Source organism: Leptonotus elevatus, chromosome 14 (assembly GCF_054856555.1).
Source record: "Leptonotus elevatus isolate MCC_2025b chromosome 14, RoL_Lele_1.0, whole genome shotgun sequence".
NCBI classification, from domain to species: Eukaryota; Metazoa; Chordata; class Actinopteri; order Syngnathiformes; family Syngnathidae; genus Leptonotus; species Leptonotus elevatus.
Genome location: NC_141252.1, coordinates 6,980,834 through 7,001,574, shown reverse-complemented (window position 1 = coordinate 7,001,574; position 20,741 = coordinate 6,980,834). Strand labels below are relative to the sequence as shown.

At 43.2% G+C, this 20,741-nt stretch overlaps 1 protein-coding gene across 1 annotated transcript in view; it reads left to right on the top strand.

The window, feature by feature from the left end:
- The window catches only part of msrab (methionine sulfoxide reductase Ab), a 58,629-nt gene that overhangs the window by 10,035 nt on the left and 27,853 nt on the right, over positions 1-20,741 (top strand). Inside the window, 4 exon segments of the mRNA XM_086094207.1 lie at positions 4,787-4,900; positions 11,839-11,907; positions 11,984-12,103; positions 16,657-16,761. Coding sequence (XP_085950333.1) covers positions 4,828-4,900; positions 11,839-11,907; positions 11,984-12,103; positions 16,657-16,761 — 367 coding nt within the window. The 5' untranslated portion in view covers positions 4,787-4,827.

The following is a 20,741-nucleotide window of genomic DNA, read 5'->3' as shown; positions in this document are numbered from 1 at the left end:
GTGAGACTCAAGCAACGGTGCGATTACACGCCCAAAAACGCTCGTCAGACTTGTGAGTCGCACTGTTGCTTCCACACAAACAAACCACCGCGTTCCCACTTCCCGGACGACATGGCGGCCGGCGTGCTACGTTCACAGTGCACCGCACTGCGTGTGTTTATTCATTTCCAGGTCACTTGATAATCTCTTTGATACTTAAAGCACATCTGCACGTCGCTCTGCTCTCGTTGGCTCACAATGAAACAGCTGCAAGCTGGCGTACGAATTAAATCCTGCGGCACAACACAAACATGCACACACACGCACAGGCCTGCACAAACGTGTACACACACAAGTGCCCATTAGAGGGCATGAGCATAATGGTGCACACATGCTCATATGTATACTGTCTTGAAACACGCACATGCGATATGAACTTAGGAGCAGAAAGGCGCGATATGCGTGCAACTGTATACACACAAACACACACTCTTAATAAACCTTTTATAGGGCAAGGAACCAAGGGTTGGTTCATCTTCCAGATGGACCCTGAATGCCTCACAGGGTATGTATTATGTTTTCTTCCATCTTCTTCTCGTTATTAGGTAAAGAAGATGAGGGGCCACAAAACAGAACCCTGGGGCACACCCCTGGAAATCGGTGAATATATAATATATGAAATAAAATTGCAGGTATATTCGAAGGTAGATCAGATGAAAATGAAGTTTAAAACAATATGAAAAGCACTTAATGCATACGATGAGGCAGACTATAAATATCTTGAACAAATATACAAGTATATTACAATTTATGTCTAGTGGAACATTAACAGGGCCACACAACATATTGAAAACTGCACTTAACTGATCGGAGTATTTATACAGTATATACAATTTCAACACATTTTTTAACCCTGCCTCAAGATAACGTTGCCATACAACATCCTGTCATAAGTCAAACCTTCAAAATAAAAGCACACCGTTTAATACTGTGCCACAGTTTTACTTTTGTGTTTGGCCCATGGTGTGTGATGAAACCTGACTTATGACATTATGTGCATTGTGGGGTATGCCTTGCTGTCTGTCAGTTGAACCCTTTACACACAATGCGACAAAATTCTGAGTGCCCGCCATTTGATAAAGGTGATAAACATGATAGAATTTAAGAAATAACTTAAGGCTTTTTCTTGTATAGCACTTGTAAGGCACGCTAAGCACTTTAATAGTTATGCTTGAGAAAACGTATTTTTTTATTTTGGGAGTCTGGAACAGATGAATCCAATTTACATTATTTCCTTTGGTAAATATCGCTTTGGTTTCACTCTATATTTCAAATGGTGTCAAGTGGAACACTAACATAGACACACACAACATTGTTGAGCGACCACGTCTTTGTCCTCTATAGGCCACTAGAATGCTAATCATTTTGAATACCGCACTCATTGCTAACGTGCTAAGACGCCGCTACTGTTTTGGTTAGCAACAGAGCTGCTACTGTATGTATTGGCCATAGATTTTATTTGGAAAACACAGGTCACAACAAAAATGGTATTCATTGTTTTACTTTAGTTGGCTGCACACGGTGATGCCGCAGACAACCAGACATCATCTGGTAGTGTTTGCATCCCCCGCCCCCTTTTTTTCCACGTTCTCCTGACACCCCAATCATCCCGCATCAACAGGCAGGTGAACCTGCAGCTTGGTTCATCTCTTTCTCTATTTCCTGCTCTCATTCTTTCTGCTTTTTTTTCTCCCCCCACACCGCTCTATTTCCATACGTGCGCTTGCACTACCCTCGTGTCGGGGTAATTACCTGGCATTTGCATTGCAAAGTCGCCCGTGCCGCCCTCAGCTCCTCCGCAGGTGATTGAGCTTCATTTCCCCGCCAGATAAGAGAGCCAGGAAGAGGAAGAGAGGGAGTTTAAAAAAAGGAGAGATACGGAATTGCAGCAGGGTGTGATGTTATTCTGGCTCGCAGTACATGCGCAGAAACAACGTCCTGACTTCTCAGTCACTTGTTGAGCGTATAGGGAGAGGCATTAGGCGCCCACACATAAATAATTATCCTTATTACCGTCATATCGCTCCGCTTCACAACCTCAAGTCACAGCACTGAAATCATACAGGCCCTACAGGCAAACGGTTTCGATTTATGCATTTTTCGAGATCATAAGGAAGACAATCAGTGTGATAATCTGCTAGCTGCTTTATGTGCTAAATGTTTAGCAGCCCTAATGATGAAATGAGCCTGAAGGCAACCATTGGCAAGTGTATTCAATCATAGATTGATTTATGTGTATTCTTACATAACTTTGTATCTCAAACTTGATGGCTTGCTTAATATTGACCGATTAGACTTGTTGAGTATGTTTGTTGATTGGTGGATAGTTTGTGTTTGATGAAATCAGATTCTCCATCTTCCTGGAATTGGAGAGGACAATGGTCGTCAGAGCGTGGAAAGCATTCCCCCCTGCCCCAGAATGCAAATGCTACAGTCAGGTCTCACCCTTAACGTCATTTTCTGTGAACCATGAAGTAGTCTACAAACTGGACAATAAACAAACACAAATCGTTAACCTAATGACATAATTGCTGAAGTCAGTGTTTCCGGGAAGCAAGAAAAATACAACAAATTTAACAAAAGTCTGCTTAATTGTGAATTAAAATTAAGCAATAAAACATTTTTCTTTTTTTTATTAGCAAGCACATTGGTATTTTTATTGACATAGTGACAATGTGTTAAATGACTATGCTATTAGGCCCTTAAACAGGCATGTTGCAGCTTTCAAAAAAAGAAAACACTTGTCATATTTGTTAAAATATATACAAGTAAATAGTATATTAGTAAAAATGTTTGTGGAGAAAATCTGCTCAATCTGGGCTCATCTTGTGCCTCTAATAAGCCTTTTAAAAAACCACCGTGCCCAAAGAAAATCAACTAATCAGAGACAGAAGACGTGACTGATGAGGTGCCAATCATTTGCCGCGCACTCGCTGGCACACTTATAGGGCAGCTGAACCTCTTTATTTTTAATTGATTGTGCATTCCTAATATATAAGACTTAAAACATATTTTGTCACGTTTCGGTTCTGTGGGGTTGGGATTTTGTATGATTTTGCGTGTTCATGTTCTTTGTTGTCCGAGTGTTTAGTGTTTTGTTTTGTGTTCCTTGCCTTTCCCCTCGTCTCGTTATGTCTAACCACGTCTACCTGTGTAGTTCTTCCCTTACCAGTCAGTGTGTGTGTGTGTGTGTGACCAATCAGTGCCCTCAGCCAATTGTGATTCTCCAGGTTCTCATTAGTGTTGGTGTATTTAGTCTGTTGTGTTTGTCTAGTCAGTGTGGGATTATTGTCGACGTTATGTGTCGCATCAAGCTAAGCCCTCGTCACAGTCAAGTCGTCCACATCTCAGTCAAGTCGTCCACATCACAGTCAAGTCGTCCACATCTCGGTCAATTCGTCCTCGTCTCGGTCAAGTCGTCCACATCTCGGTCAAGTCGTCCTCGTCTCGGTCAAGTCGTCCACGTCTCAGTCAGGTCGTCCTCGTCTCAGTTATGTTGTCTTCGTCTCAGTTATGTTGTCTTCGTCTCAGTTAGTGTGCCACACTCAGTCAAGTCGTCCTCTTCTCTGTCAAGTCGCACACGTCTCTGTCAAGTCGCCCGCGTCACTGCCAAGTCATCCAGTCCTGGCGGCCAGCCTACTCACGTACCGTCTAGTCATGGCATCCAGTCCAGTCACGTCCCATCAAGTCGTGGAGGCCTCATTCAAATCTTGGTCCAAGTTTTAAAACTACAAACTCTCCCTTTAGCCATTTTTTCTCACAATTGTTGTTGTTACTTAAGACCCGCTCATCCTATACCCTCACCCAAGAATACAGTCCTGTCCATCTGCCCTTCATCATCTCGCGTCATTATCCAGCAATCAGAAAGTTGCCTGCTAACAAAACACTATAACACAATAATTCTAACCCATTTGTTCTTGAAAACAAGTGAGCAAATAAAAAACACTTTGATAATAATAATCATTATTATTATTATTATCTTAATATTGATGTACAATTATCCAGTAATTAATATAATCAATAGGCTCCAAAAACCCGTTCCCCTGACAAACAATGCAAATGGTAGAGTCCCAACCATCCATAACTAGCATCTGGTATTAATAATCATGTCTTCAAGCAAATGAATGAATTGTTGAATGAAAGCAACATGCAGTTTTAAAATGGTACAAAGTGACATCAATGTCGCTATCTCCGATGGGATGGTTACAGGTTTTAATATGGCCGTCGGTCCGCATCATAGCAATGCTACAGTGAATTAAACATAACCAGCTAAATGCCTTGTTTACAGACGATTTACTGTATTTGCATTATTTGGAATCCCGCCGCCATTTATTTTGCATGCGCTTTAACAAGCTATTATTCCCCTTTCCGGATTAATGCCTCTGAAATGGCAACAACAAAAAAAGCCACAGCAGCAGGCCGCGCTCCAACCTGCGAAGAGGCCTCTTAGCGCCGTCGAATGGCACAAGCTCATTTGCATGCACGCCACCACCAATATTTATTTAAATTTAATTTCATTCTCGCACGCAGTGTGGCGTAGGCTTTTGTGCCAGAGTCATATTAACCCCTTGACTAGTTATTATGCGTTGCACGGCGTAGCCCACGCGCCATGAATATTCATATCCGTGGCGGTTTCCACCGCCCTCCCACCCCCACCCCTGACGCCCTCCTCCTCACCCTCGTGCTGTGGTGGCTTGCAAGTGTGCCACACTTAGCCATTTGTCTCTCCTTTCCTTCTCTCTGCCAGCTTAACTACGTTTGCATTGGTGTCCGCTGAGGCTTGAGAACATGTCAGATAAGACTCGCATGCCAAGCAGGGAGCGCGCCCTGGCCGGACGACAGGAGAAAATGGCTGTCGCAGGTAATTAATGTCATGTCAAGGTGAGGTAGTGGTGGTGGACTTTGTTGCGCCTCAACTTTGGCAACATAACATGATCAGACACTCTACTCCGATTTTGAAATGACTAATATTGGTTTATTAAATCCGCCAGACCCTTACCAACACCAAATAATTATATTATTCCTTATTTTAATTATAATTTATAACCACTAAGAAAATATATAGCAATCTAATCTGATATAGTTATAATTGCTCATTAAGACTTTTTTTTTTTTTTTAAGATAAACGAAACAAGTGAAATATTCTGGTTACCGTTACCGTAGTAGGCCTACTTTTTTTTTTCCATTAGATTGTTTAGGATTGATGGTCAAAAAGTTGTGGGTTTTTTTTACTTAAAAACTCAGATTACATCAGAACAGTTGTCGGAATCCTAGGACCCCTGTACACAGCTATAGTATAATATAAATATTTGACATTCTGTACTGTTCTGCAATACAATACATTGCTATGGATATTTTGTCCAATTCTTAACAATATATACTGGAAAGTTATTTGCAATATTATTAGAGCAAACATGGCGTATTATGTTTGACTCTGATGCTCCTTGTCATCACCTATCTTTCTTCTTGCCAAAGTGCATCATGGGACGAAGGGTCCAGAGGGCCCATCTGGGCATTACGCGCATGAAGGCTCCGCCCCGTCATAAGTTCCTGCTCCGTCTGTCCAAGCAGCTCGGAGACTCCGCGTGGCACAAATCTGTTCCACCTTATTTTCACGGCAGGGGCGATTTGAGGCGCAGCTTAGTTTGCTCGAGTGTGACCCTAGTGGGAGTTGTGGAAGTGCATGTTTGCAAGCGTGGTCAATTATAGCTTTCTGTACATGCCCATCACCCATCTTTAAAATAAACACCCCTTCTATTGAAGGTGCTCCTTGTTCTCCCCCTCCCTTCCTTGCCTCTCTACTGTCTTTGTAATGTACACGCTGACCTTGGCGCGAACGATCCAGTGGCAGATTGCTACATGGTAGGGGCACACCAGCTATTATTTTCAGCCAGCGCGAGTTAGACTGCCAATATTTCTTCCAAACAGGATTGCTGGGGCGGTGAGGTTCAAGCTGACCAATATCAATCTCACAGCTTCATGCTTCATCATAACTCTTCAAAGCAGATTCATGGTGCATTTCCAGAATGTGTTTTAGGAACTTAATCAACAAACAATACATGAAAAACATGGTCGAGATTGGCTTGTCGGCAAAAATTTCAAAGGTGTTTGTTATTATAATGCTTTCGGACCGTTATAGTTTGTATTTTAAGCCTGTATCCCATTGCTGGTGACGGTAATGAATAGTGAATGTGCTCCCATTAGGGTTTTGTTCAAGGTTTGCAAAGATTTTAAAACGTTCCTTGCGAGAAGAAAAAACATTAAAAACACGTTTAAGCAATTGTTGCAAACTTGAACAAACCATGACTTTCTTTAAATCCTATAATAAGTTCTAAAGTCGCACAGGTTAACAAAAGTCCTGGAATAGAATCATATTTTGATCGTAAAGCTATCTCTTATAGAAAGTCTCTTAGAATCTCTTCTATCTCTTTTAGAACGTTTTTTTTCTTTCTCCGAGGTCACAATGTTGGACCTTCCTCACAGTCTCTTTTCAAGCTCACTCCACAGGTATCTGCTGTGTTTAAGGTAAGGATTCTCATCCAGTCCTTTGAAGACGTACTGTAACTGAAACCCTGGGGCAAAATGTCTTAGCGTGACAAAGTTTAATTTGAAAGGGTCCCTTGATTATCAATTTGTCCCTATAATGTCCTTCAGGTTTTTGCCACTTGGTTTTGAGGTGAACTTGCCCCCATTAAATGTTACTACAGGATATTAGTGGAGTTTAAATCCCAATGTAGAAGGGCATGTATCTAATGCCACAAGGCCTCTCATTTATTGCTGACCTTTTGACCATTTGTATTGTGCTATTTTACCGCAAAGGTGCTCATAGGCGCTTTAATATCTCACTCTTCTACTACTGAGGATGCAGCATTATCAGTATCTTGCGAATCTATCTGGCGCAACGATTCTTTGAAATGGTCACAGAGAGAGAGATGATCACTCCAGCAACCAGGTCAATCTGCCCCATCATCATCTTTCGTACTCATCTTAGATTTGGATTTGGATTGAACTGAATGCGCCACCATCTTGCTAGAGGAGGAACCTTGGGGTTGGTTGTCAATAATTACTGATTTGGCCGTCAAGGTATAGAACACACCCTGATTCTTGTGGGCCTTTTACTGAGGAGTTTTCTTGTATGGGGTTTCTCGACTTGCTCTGGTTTGCCACAAATCCCAGCCAGATCCCTTAACCGAGGTGCTGACAACTTGGATTCAGGTCTTCAGGATTCCTACCCACTCTTCCAGAGGTGTGGGACGGAAAAAGTACCTTTTTTTTTTACATGGGGTGTCATAACCTTTTTGGACTCGTCTCATGTTCATGGCCTGCCTGCACCTCCAACATATCTCCATGTTGCTGTGCTGCTACATGCTGACCACAGGGTGCAAGGGAGAATCCTTTCATGGTGATCTTCCAGAGTCACTGGGTCTAGGCTGTCCTCGGAACTTTCACCAGGTATTCTCTGAGAACTAACTTTCCCCAAAAATTTGCCAATTCCGTCCTGTCCCATTTAATAGGCTACGGTATGTAGCTCACTGCGCATGATTTATTGTGGCACGCCTTGGACCACATATAATGCAACTCTACTTATGGAACTTATGGACAGCGGACAGGTCTTCTCTGTCAAAGTAATAAAAAACTTCACAAGACCTGAAGTTTGACGAATGAGCCGCAACAGCGAACCACAGCGTCATTGTTTTGTTCATTTGGCTGTTACCATTCTTGGACCACCTCCCCACCAGCCTTGCTTCCCCTCCCCTGTTACCCCTACTCCTCCTCACCCCTTCCCATCCTCCCATACAGCAGAGGGTAGTTGGCACCAGTATAAAGCTTCAGCCTTCTCCGACGACTCGTGCCTAGCTTGCTGCCAACCTGTGTGAAGCTGGGAAGAGGAGTAGTGAGAGGGAGGGGAAGAGGAAGAGCAAAGAGGGAATGGATTTTTTTTTTTGGAAGGGAACAAAACGAGCAGCCTGGAAATCGACCTTGCCGTCACAGGTTTTGGCATCCAGAGACAGCGTTCTTTCCATGATTCGCTGTCTGGACTTCACATTTTTGGTGAGGACGAGGGCCACAGGTAAAACCGGAGGCTAATAAAGGCCAAAATGCCCACTAAAACTAGTCAAACTGGACTTTATTTTACTCTCACAAGAACGATACCACTGATTGTTTCGCCCTGGACCGCCGCTCACCAGCTGATGTTTTGTTTCGGCACAAATGCCTGTGTAATGGCAACAAAAGATGACCTGCGAGTCCCACGGGTGTTGGTTATCCTTGAGAACAATTTCCAATTGCAAGTTATAAAAACTCCTTTCCGAGAATTTCTCAAGCTTGTTTTTTTTAAATGTCTTTTTGTGTTAGGCAAACTTGTTGAGGGTTTGTGGATGGTTTGGGAGGAGGGAAGTTTGTGGGGGGGTTTGATGGTGGAAGCCTGGCACAGCCTGGACCTCAGCCAGCTGCTTTTTTCGGGGAGGAGGGAACACACCCACAGCAAAGGCTGGTGTAGAAACAATCAGATTGTGTGCTTGTGTTGGGTAGAAGAGCATAAGGCATGATGGGAAAGCCAAGTGAAGATGGTGAGCAGCTGACAGAGGCGAGAACAGGGCGGCTTGCAGACGGCACTGTTTGGTAGCATTTTCTCACATCATCACTTTTCCTCTTGTTGTTTAGGTATTTGTTTGCTTGCCACCTTCACCATGAACAAAAAGCGGAAAGCAAATGGTTGTGTTGGTTGGTTACTCAAAAGCTTGTGTGTTGTGCGGTATGTTGTTGTTGGTTTCCTAATTGGCATCACTGCCACCTAGAGGACTGGAGGGGAATTGTGTCACAGACACATTTTTCAGTTAAATGAGCTATACCATAGAGGGATCTCAATTTTTTTTTTAAGGTTTCCCTGCCCACTTGTATTTTTACAAACAGACCTGTTTCCATATGAAATACAGGAGGTACATACACTTACCTCATATCTGTATGTCCAAATTTGGCCAATTTAATATTTTCATTTAAATATATCTATTAATAAAAATGTAAGTCGTTTTTCTGGAAGTCACTATGCACAAATAATATAATATTGGGGCAGTGAAACAATTGTGTAACCAACATGCTGTTTTGGGGGGATTTTCCTGTAAAGTGAGGGGTTTGTACAGTGAATTTCTGAAAACCCAGACGATCACAACAACAATACAGTGCATGTTCTGCGTGACCAAACATTTACAGTATTTCACCAAAAACGAGCCCCAACTCTACAATACTGTACATTGTGCGTCATCTCTTTGAACAAATGAAACTCACCCCCTTTTTCTCATCAGGGGGAAAAAAAGGTTACCAATCATTATCTCAATTTACAGACGTTTAACAACAACTCATGCGTCTTCTTAGCCAATACCCATTTAGTCTCTTTGTTGCTTTGTCAGGCCGATCTGTCCTCTTCCCACTTGTCGTCGTCCTCCTCCACTTCCAACACCACACTTGTCTCCCTCATTGTTCTCTAGCTCACTTTTTCGGCATATTTAGCACACGTATCACGTTTGGCCAAAATGCAGTTGTAATAGGGGGAGAATTTCTTCTGTTCTCTACCATCTATAAATATTTTACTTTGTGACTGAAAAGGCAAGCACATTAACAAATGCACTTGCTGCTTGGTTGCAGCTGACAGAGCACTCTCCTACCCTGGCAGTGCTGCTGTACAGACAGAGGGAGGACTGCCTCAGGGCCGTTGGTGACACTTTAAGAATTTCTTATGCTTGTTGTCTTTTAAAAGTCTTGAACGTATACTTTTGCAGGTGGTTAGCACTACTTACTTTAGATTTCACACACCATGTCAATATTTGGTAGTAGGAAAATGTAGTGTCAACTCGGGTGAAATACGATATGCTACTTGGCTACTTAGAGGCGCTTGGTGATAACTACTTGTGCTTGTCACCTCCGCTGAGACACAGCCATTCACCTGCCATTGTGGCTCGCCAGTGTAATAGTATAGGATAATAATATGCATACTTTCCAAGTAAATTTTTTAACAATAGATTTTCTTTATTGTTCTTGGCGTAAATAAAAGTGGGTCGTGACTTAGTGACAGTAGGAAAATGCGGGTCCCAGATTGACGACAGGCAGTTGAGAACCACTGTAAACATGTCTGTCAGGAGTAGACGCACAATAAAGTCTCAAGCACCCATGCCTGAAAAGACACAACAAGTCTGCCATTTTGATTAAATGCTGCCATTTTGGGCCATTCGGCCATTTCCAGGGGGCCTTCATAGATGACCTTGTAAAGATTTTATCCGATTGCTAGACAAATGGAATGCTGGAATGCCAGGATATGGTTGTGACATCACAGTAGTGGCGGCAATATTCCACCTTCCTGGGTTTTATGCTCTGTGTACAAAATAAAATAGCGTTTAAAAAAAACAGCTCTGATGGGTAAAAGGACTCCTTGAAGCGAAGGCTTCAGGCTCCATCATGATGCATTGCCCTTTGAGGAAAAAAAAAAGTGTATCATGAGACAGACTGGTGTCCGAATTTTTCAGTCTTCTTTGGAGACTGTTGCACTGGACAAAAAAAATGAATTGTTAAGCTTAGAGTAATCCCTTCATCTCAAACGTAGTCCAGGTAAGCACCGGTCTTTGGCCTGCTTTTACAGGATGAAAACATCCAGGAAATGAACTATTTTGTCTTTCCGATTCAACTTTGTATTCAGGTCATTGTCACAAATCACATCTCTCTAAGCAGTTCGAGAGCTATCTGACGTTGACCTCAGAGCAAGCATCCATTATTGGTGTGTGCCTAAGCTCTTAGTGTACCCATTGGCCTGTTTATCTGTGGACTAATATTAGTGGTTGCTGTACCAACCAGCCTTGCTTAGCAGAGATTTGCACGCTAAGTCACCTCAGTCTTCTTAGCGAAGTCTAATCCCCCTCGCACATCTGTGGGCTGCGCCGACATCACATGCGCTCCTACTTTGCACACGCTGACTTCCTTTTTAGCGTGTTAATTCCATGTAGCACCATTAGAGGTTTAAGTGCCAGCCCCGTGCCACCTTTCATGGCACTCTTATTCATTCATTCATTCATTCATTCATTCATTCATACAATTTCATCACTAATTGATATGTACAAACAAATCGTCATGATCACTTGAACTCTATTTTCAGGAACTTTTAGTTCTTTAGCTAATTATATTCAGCACTCAAGACCCCACTTTAAAGGTTTGTGAACATATCTTTTGTCCTTAAACTTTTTTCCGGGAACTCTCTATTAAGGCAAAAGTCCTTCAAGCCAAAGATTGGTAATATGCTACAAAAAAGTCCTTGTTTTGGGGTAAGCTTCCTACAATGCAGCTTCAGTTGGGGGAATCTTTTGTAATAATTGGCTTTAGCTTTGTGTCCTGTTTAATAGTGTCAGATGTCATAGTGGTTGGTTGTGTCACTTATCTTGAGTTCCAAATCCTTCGTGTTGCCATTCTTTTTTTCAAAAACATAATCCTTGAATCTAAAGGTAATCATCTTTGGCGCGACCTTCATGAAACTTGCTTCAGAAGGTGGCCTCTACAGCCCACATCATAGCCTACTGTTGGGTTGTCAGTTTCGCTCGCACTGCACAAAAATAACTTCTAAGACCTAAATGAATGGCACACTACCTTGAAAAATGCAGCTTTTCCAAAATAAACAGGCAAGAATTTTGAAATCAGGTAGTTCAAGTCCAAGTCAAGTTGTATCTCATTATTACCGACGTCACAGAATCACAGATGAAAATAAGCAAGTCTTAAGGCAACAAATAAGTTTAATTGCTCACCAATCGTTTTCCAACACAGACAAACATGCAGTCAACCAGAACACCACCGTGGAGCCTTTTCCAGACGGCATGGGGATGATCATGTTTGGTAAATGGTTCAATCACAGTCAATAATCGCCCTCCAGATTGAATGGCGTCTCAGCAATAGTGATGTTTATGTGCAGGTACGGGTTGTTTCTGAGGCGCCGAGAGGCTTTTCTGGAGAGTTTCCGGGGTCTTCTCCACCCAGGTGGGCTTTGCCGGCGGCTTTACACCCAACCCCACCTACGAAGAGGTCTGCTCAGGTATTGCAGTTAACCCTTGACGTTTTGCTACTGATTAATTTTAAGCTCAATTCTTTTTTTAGGAGTGCACTGGTGAGACGCCTCACTGCTTTTTGATGCGTTTATGGGTATGATGCACCGGAAAAAGTACCACAGTTGGACTCATTATAACGCTCGCGCCGTCTCTGCCTTGCCTTCATCTGCAGGCAAACTGAAAATGCACTGCTCCAGATGGGCTGCATATACCAATTCCTCCCCCACCCACCTCCTCCTTCTTCCATCCCCACCCACCCATGACCTACTTGTACGGATTGGGCTGCGTTCTGCGCTGTACTGCGGCGTTTCTCAGCAGAGGTTACCGCAGATGAAGCGCCATCAGTGGGCTCCTTTCCCGAGACTGTGATTTGGCATGCGCTTAAATCTCAACGCACTCAAACATCCCAGTTACCTGCGCGTGTGTGTGTGTGTTTCCTCATCAACATTCTAATAGATCCATGTAGGGCATTGATATATAATTCAAATGAAGATGTCTGGCTCTGTTTGGTGCGCTTCAATTATGAACTCCTCGTGCATTCCGAAAAAGGCGCTTAGAGAACGAATGTGGCGCACCGATGGCGGGCAAAGCAGGATCGGACACGGAAAGGACGAAGGACGCTTTGGGCTTTGGCTGGCAGACATTCTGAGCGAAAGCCCTTCAAGGGATTCTGCATCAGCTATAGGATGGAGCCGGATGACAGCTAGAGCTTGAGGGGGGAGGGCGGGAATAAACTTTCTGACGGGAAAGAACATCCAAAGAAAGAAATGGCTAGAAGAGAAGGTGCAGGCGTCGCTCCAGTGACCGTGACGGAGCGGAACGTCGGCTACGGCATCGCGGTGAAGAGTTGTCAACACAACAGGGTCAGAACGGTCAAAGAGACAGACAGGACTGATGGAAGCCAAGTAAGCTAAATAAGGATTAAAGGGCAGACTGGAAAGTGGTAATGCGACGTGGTAATGTGACAAAAGAGGTTACATCGTAGGCATGGAACTACTTATTCGGGGCCTGAATATCAGGCAGTGCAAGGCCCCGTTGGAATCTTTGTGGTCTTCGACAAGACAATAATTTCAACAATATTACAGATCAACACAAAATTAGGTGGACATGTCTATAATTAATTTCATTTCTTGAAATGGTTTTCTGTTCAGTCAGTTTCAGTTTCCCGATCATAACAGGACATACCTAAAAGAACCCATGCTGGAAATTAAACCACAAGATCTTGGTTTGAAGCAGGACTGTAGTCAAGTCTCTATTTATCGAGTCCAAGCCAAGTCTGAGACAAAAAGATCAGATTCTCCGTCAAGTCAGTCCACAAAGTGCGAGTCCAAGTCAAGTCCGAGTCACAATGGTCCGAGTCAAGCCCGTGTTGCAAAGGTCTGAATCAAAGTCAAGTCCAAATCACAAAAGTGAGAGTCCAAGTCCAGTTCGAGACATGAAGTTCAGAGTCACAAAGGTCCAAGTTCAGATGAGATCAAGAGTAAACATTAAGCTAGAAAAATATTTTCTCAACCACAAAATTAGAGAAATTCCATTATGAAATGGGAGCCATGTTGTTTTTGCTCCCTAATATAAATACAAAAACGTGAAAACGCGTACCTTGCCTCTTAAACAAGGAATAGCGGTAGGCGGCAGCTTACCTCTTTTCGTGGTGCCTCTGCAAGTCTCGAAACAAAGTTAAAAGTGGTGCTGTGTGTTTTGAAATTGTCTTCTTACAGAAGCTGCAGGTTGCCTCACGGTGTTGTTGTTTTTTTAAGACATGACTAATGCCAATTCTGGATGGTTGATAAAACCAAATTGACATGACTGAAAGAAAAAGACTGCGTGCTTTGGCGCTCGTGGTCAGGTTAACCAATCAGATAGCTTGCTGCCAGGTAGCCATGGTTCCCGCCATAGATTTTGACAATCTGAAAAACTTAATTTCAAGATTTTTTGGGGAGAACATGAATTTTCAGAAATAAAAACATAGTTTGACTCGGTCCGGTCGATGATGGTGTCCGAGACAAGTCTGAGTCAAATGCCAAGAAGTCCAAGAGTCCAGACTTGAGTGCCGACCGACACTGCTCAGATCAATTCCAACGGCTCGTAGTTACGGAATTGGCCCATCTGAGCCCCAGTTGGAAGTCGGCTGAATAAGTCACCTTTCTGAGGGCCTCAACGTTGCCATGATTATTATTATAATTAGTTATAATAATCACAACCATTCAAATCTCAGTCTCGTGTTGTCATATTTTGAAAGTAACTTGCACAAAACTGAGTACAGTTGAGTGCGCGTTAAGAATATGAATTAAGATTGAGACCACGTTTGCGCTCACAGCTCCTACAGAGTTGCAGCAAAAAAGAAGCAAGCAGGTAAAGACTGTTCGATAGTTTGAAGGCGAATAAAAAAAAGTTTTGACCGCTGGTTGAAAGGACAGGATACTTTGTCAAAGTCACTGCGGCATCCGTCCCGACGCATGGCTCCCTCAAGGCGTTTTTCGCACCTGCCTTGTACAGTTGGCTCGGATTGAACGCTTCATTTAGCCCCTCGGTATAGTTTGTTTGGACAGGTGTGAATGCAGCGATCACACACGGCCGATCAAAACAACCGGATGAGACCATGTTGAAAAGAGATGTTGGTGACAAAAAGTCAAATGTTGGCAGTATCCGCCTGCTGCTTTGGATGTAATGTAGTTGTACATTTTACCAGCGGAGTGCACATATACCAACAATCAAATTTGAGCCTTTCACTACCATTCCGATCAAATTCAAAGGTCTTGATTTTCAGCTATTATTGCATAGCGAAAGGTCTGATTATTGTTTGTTTCTAAAATGATCTTGAGCGATTATCCTGTGATGTGAGGTGTAAAGAATGACATTTTTACCCCCTCTTCGGATCACTGTCAGAAAAGGCCCAATTGGATATATCTGATTTTTTTTTTCCTGTGAACTAGCCCGTGGTGTGGGGTGACATATGCCGACAAATTTCAGCCTTCCCTCACCCTTCTGCTCAAAGGCCTGTTAAGAGATCAAATTCAAGACTCTATTATCGGATTGTCCTGAGCGATCATCCTGTGGTCAATGGTGTGTTAAAAGTGTTGTTTTTTTGTTTAGTCTTAATCTGCTAAGGACACACGACATGTGCTCAATCTTATTTGTCGCTGGTGCGGACGAAGACAGACATCCAACAAATCAAATTTGTCATTTGTTGATGCTTATCCTGGCGGGGGCACAAAATAGGCCGGGCGGTTTGCCAGACCTATAAAGCACTAGGGGAAACCATGGCAAATGCGATTGGCAGTGAAGATATCAGTAGCTGCGTTTCCATTACAGTTTTTCGCAAAAATCAAAACGATATTGTACCATTTCGATAAAGTACAATTTTGACTTGTCGGTGTTTCCATTGGTGAGCGTTTCGCTTCTGAGGCGCAATTCTCGTAATGTCCCGTCTCGCAAGATCTCGCAGTTCTGTAGGAGGTGCTCATGATGTTTACGGAACGCGGACGTTGTTAAGATTACTTTAAAAACATCTCTCTCCCCTCATCGGGCGGGTTCGGGCATTTGGTGTTAGTGTTGCGAGTGTGCGCTTCTAACTTGTGTTATGGTGCGGACGGATGGATTTCAACGAGGACGTGTGCCGTATGTCGCTCGTTTGCTTGTTGCCCGGGGTAACGGCCATTTCTCATGCAACGATATGGAACGTGCACTGAACGGCAGCATATTGGCTCTATAGCTAAATCGCGTTGTCCTTAAAAAGACTTGTTATCCCTTCAAGAGGCAGCTCTGACACGAAAGCGCGTCCCCCGTACTTCCTACTTCCTTTCCTCCGCGACCGGGCGGGTGTCACATTACTACAGGGGAAAAGTGTTTCCATTACACTTTTGCGAAGTACTTCTATTTCGACATGTCTCAAAAACCACCTCATGAGAGCGTAAAAACTTTTTGCCGATATTTTTTGAAAATCATGTGTTTCCATTACCAGCTTGCTTTTGCGCAATTTGCCTTTCGCTCAAAACTGGGGGTAATGGAAACGCACCTAGTGTGTGCTGTGTGTTGTGTTGGTCATACCACACATTTAGAAGTGCAACAATTATTTGATTACTTGACAACTAATCGATTTGCAAATTAATCAACAGTTATTTTCATAACTGATTAATCATTTAGAGTCCTGGTTTGATTAATTTAAAATTGTAAAAATTCTCAGCCTCAACAATAAATCTGCTCAGACTCCTATAGTCCTCCATTAAAGTAGATACATTATCTTTGTGTTGAATCAAAATAAAACATTTGCAGACATTTGCTTTGACTTTGGAAAACAATTATCAAAATGTTTGCCTATTTTCTGGCATGTTACGGATCAACCTGAATCATAATTAATTTGAGCATTATTTTTTGCATTGTCAATGTGAAGTCCTGTTTTTGAATATAAGGAAGTTAATTATTAATTGAAATTGTTTAGTTTTTTTCTGATTCATTAATGAATCACCCAAATAATTGACAGGTTAATCGACTATTAAAATAATTGTTAGTTACAGCTCTAATTTCGTGTCCTGTCCTGCAGGTCTTACTGGACACACTGAAGTGGTGAGGGTGGTCTTCTCTCCCAAAGAGATAAGCCTGGCGGAGCTGCTGCAACTCTTCTGGGAGAACCACGATCCGACACAAGGTAGTTGCGCTTGCACGCATGCCCCTCCAAAAAAAAAACGTCGCACAGCAAACTGGAGGCATCCCGAAGGGGACACGAGAAGGGTGTATTGGAGCAGAAGGATGCTGCCCAGACGTGTACGTCGTGGTGGGGGGAGGTCTCAAGGGTGGAAGTCAATGGCGGACAGTGTTAATGTGTCTGACATCCAGCCATCCATGGAGAGACATGCCAACCCAAAATATATCCGCATTTTGGGAGTCTGTTTCTTGTGTACGCTATAAGTTCCCAAATCGTGAGTCACTATTTAAAAAAAAATATATATATCTATATATATTCATTCTGCGACCAAGATTATGTCCATTGAAATGAACTGAAATTGCCTTGAATCTATTCCAGTCACCAGAAACCTACCAAAGGTTTTTGTTAATTGTTTTTTTAATAAATAAAAACAACACTGTATTGTAAAACCGAATAATACAACATAATAAAAGGAGAAATGTGAAGTCGGATTTGCGGGGCGCTCGCTGTGAGTCTTTTCATTTTGGTATCTGAAGCTTGCTAATGATTTAAATTTGGGCAGCAAAAAGAGAGCAAAAAAAGTTGAAAGTTAGGGCAATGCAGCGTTAGAAATGCCATTCATTTGTTCCAGCCACCCCGCAACAAACAAAAATTGTTGGAATGTGTGTGCTCATCAGTACGGCACTAATATTAGTCATTCTATGCAAGGACAAAGAATATGATGTTGCCTTAAACATTTGTGCTCAATCCATTGCCTAAAGGTTAAATCACCACAACATACTGTCGATGCTAATTAGTGTTAGCATTAAACCACGAGGGCCTTTCCTTTGACATTTATTTGGTTGCATGAAATACACATAGTGTATTTTTGCAAGTCAAAGCAAAAAACTGTATTGTATTGTGTTGCTTTTGTGGCAATAATTAAATTTCCTGTTCAGATTTTTTCATCTAATTTCCATTTTTGCCATTGTTGGTATTCTTTTGTAGTGCCGTTACAAAAAAAAACGAAAGAAAAAGGACTAATTGCAAGTTATTGTGTGACTTTTTAAATTTGGTTGAAAACTCCGGAATTTCTTCATCTCTTTGTGAATCTCTTGTTTGGCCTGCTCACTGGAGGAGGTGATGTAAGAACGTTAATGCACCAGGAGGGCGCTGGATGAGGAAGAGGAGGCAGCAAGAGGATAGGCAAAGAGCTACTCTGCTCACTCACATGGAATGGAAAGGCGAAAAGGGGGTGGGGGTATGACAAGTTGGGAGGAAGCGAATCAAAGATTTATAGGCCTGCTTGTCACCACCGTACACACGCAAACACACACACACACACACACACATCGCATGTACTCAGTGACATTACTTTAGTTCATGCCGTCATGTTTTGCATCCGTCATGATTGCACTTATATATTCAGCATGACCCAAATACAGCACCGCATCAAGTATGGAACGCCTTCAAGCTGATACAGTTTGACCAAAATGTTTTCAGTAAAAAATAGGCTTTTATTGTCGTAGAAATTGATATACTGTGTTTTTAGGCCAATGCCAATAACGATTTTTCGCAAAAAAATAAATACAGATTATCAATTGATTCACAGTTAATATCAATGAGAAATTTTGAAGTTGGTGGGTGTCAATGATATTCATAAGCGCCGCATCGCATCAAAAGTGAGGATGAAAAGGCGGGGGGGGGGGGGGGGACGAAGGGGTCGTCAAGGTCATCCGAAAGCAGCGGAGCTACACTAGAGCTTTAGGTCGTGTTGTGTGTCAGCACCGTGGGCAAAGACGCACCAAGGGGGCCGTGCCGAGTAGTCATGCGTTTCCCCTGACTCACAGCCCTGTCTTCATCTCATGTTTTATTTACGACCCAGCACCGTTTGTTGTCTTCGCACTCCAAGCCACAGTTAAGCACACCTTCCAAAATAAGTACACATTTTTATATATTCTTTGACTTTCCGAGCGTAACTCTGTGCCGTTGCGGCCCCACAGCCGCCCGACCCACCGCCACCCACCTTCACCGATTTGAAGTTCACGTGCAGCCCAAAAAGAAAAAAAAACTGCTCTGATTTGACAAATGTGGCGTGATGTGGCCCGCTGGCTGTGCCTTCACGCGTGCTTAAGCTCCAATTTATTCCGTCCACCTTACAGTGATGCACTCGGAAGAGAATGGCGGAGTAGAGGAAGTTCATCACTTATATATAGAAAGACAGGAGTTTGTGAATTTTTTTGGGGGGGGGTCTGCAGTGTGTGTGTATGTGTTGGGGGGGGTCCACCGTTGCGCACTTTGTTGGCGGCGTCTGTCACGTATGGATGCATGTTACGCCTGTTTCGAGATGTGCGCCGCTCCGCTTTGCCTCAGTTCAAAGGGGTTTAGTCCCGACAACGTGATGTCGGGGCTCGCGTCGGCTCCACCAATCCCGGCCCGGATAGCAACATTAGCAGCCAATCAGAAACTCCCAGCAGCCTTTGCCGTGTGCCCTCTTTCTATATTCAGCTACACTAGTCACAATCTGCCGGCTTCTCTGGGATGTTGCATAAAGACGACCCCCCCCCCCTCGCCCACATCCTACTTACACCACCCCCCCCCAAAAAAAATTTCAAAGCCCCCTTATGTCTTGTGTTATGACGACTCTTCAATAATGCAACCTCACACATGAGCGCACGGTGACAAACTCACAAAAGTGACATCGGCGTGTCAAAGTGCAACGGCGGCGGAGGCAGGAAACACGGTTTGATATTTACGATGATACGCCTAATATGCACAAGGCTCCCAACTTATTCCCACTTTAATTGCTCAGAGTTCATAGGAAGGCCTTGATTTTGTTTTCCCCTATGGAACGTCTTTTCTAGCTGCTCCAACATATCTCATCCCCCCCTCCTTTGCGTTAAACTCCACAATCAGCTTATTATTCCCTAACCCAACCAAACATGATCCAATTCCACTTTTTTTTTCTTTTCTTTTTTTTTACGTATGCTTCCATTCCCATTGCAACCTATCCTCGCTTCTATCCTCACCCATCTCACCTGCCCCTTTCCTTGTTTGCGGCGGGCCCACAAGGCAAGCGACTGAGCGAACGTGCGGCCCGTCAGCACATCCGCAGAGCAGCGCAGTGAGTCGACGGCTCCCTGAGGCCATCCGCTCACCACATAAACACTCTTGCATCCCCTCGCTCTTCTTTTATCTCTTAGTCACTCTCTCCTCCCAGCTCCTCATCCACCCCCACCCCCCCCCCCCCCCCAACATCATCCCTGCCCTTCCTCGGCTCCCCTCCTCCACACCCGCCGCTGTTCATCTCAACAACCAAGGCCTTTACCGCCCCCCCCCCCCCCTCCTTCACTTTGTCTCTTTTCCTTCTTCTTCTTCCCTCCATCCTTCCTCTTTTTTGGGGACATGTACTATTTATGATCTAACTTAGTGATGATGCGTCAGTGAACGTGCATCGCCCTTATTTATCTTTGATAGTTTGTGCACATATATGAACATTTAGGCCGATAAATAAAACAATACGGGTGTGATTAGACGAGGAGTTTTTTTGCTCTTCGCGCTTTTGAGTTGTGGCTAATATTTTTTGTACAAAAACAAAGGAATGGTTTACGTAAGGTTTACACAGGTGCAAACTTGATTGCTCACGCAAATATATGCGGAAGCCAATCGACCAATTTGGTGAACGAAGGATTAGCATGTTTATTTTGCACGTTTCAAATAGATGAGACAAATTGCCATGGTTGATTTTGTGTCTTTGAATGCCACGTCTGCAGTTATTCTGGCAAAATGCGCAAAATGTAAGAGAGGTTTTTTTTAGCTTGTGTAAACATTTTGGAATTGCCAGAAACGAAAATTAATTAGACATGTCGTCTAGTCAGCAATACAATTAATTTTAAACGGAGCCAACGGAGCCAATCACAAGAAGGTGTCATGTCATATCACCAATGTCAAAACTACTTCAATGCTGCATTTCATTTCAACGCACTATGACAATTGGTGCTGGC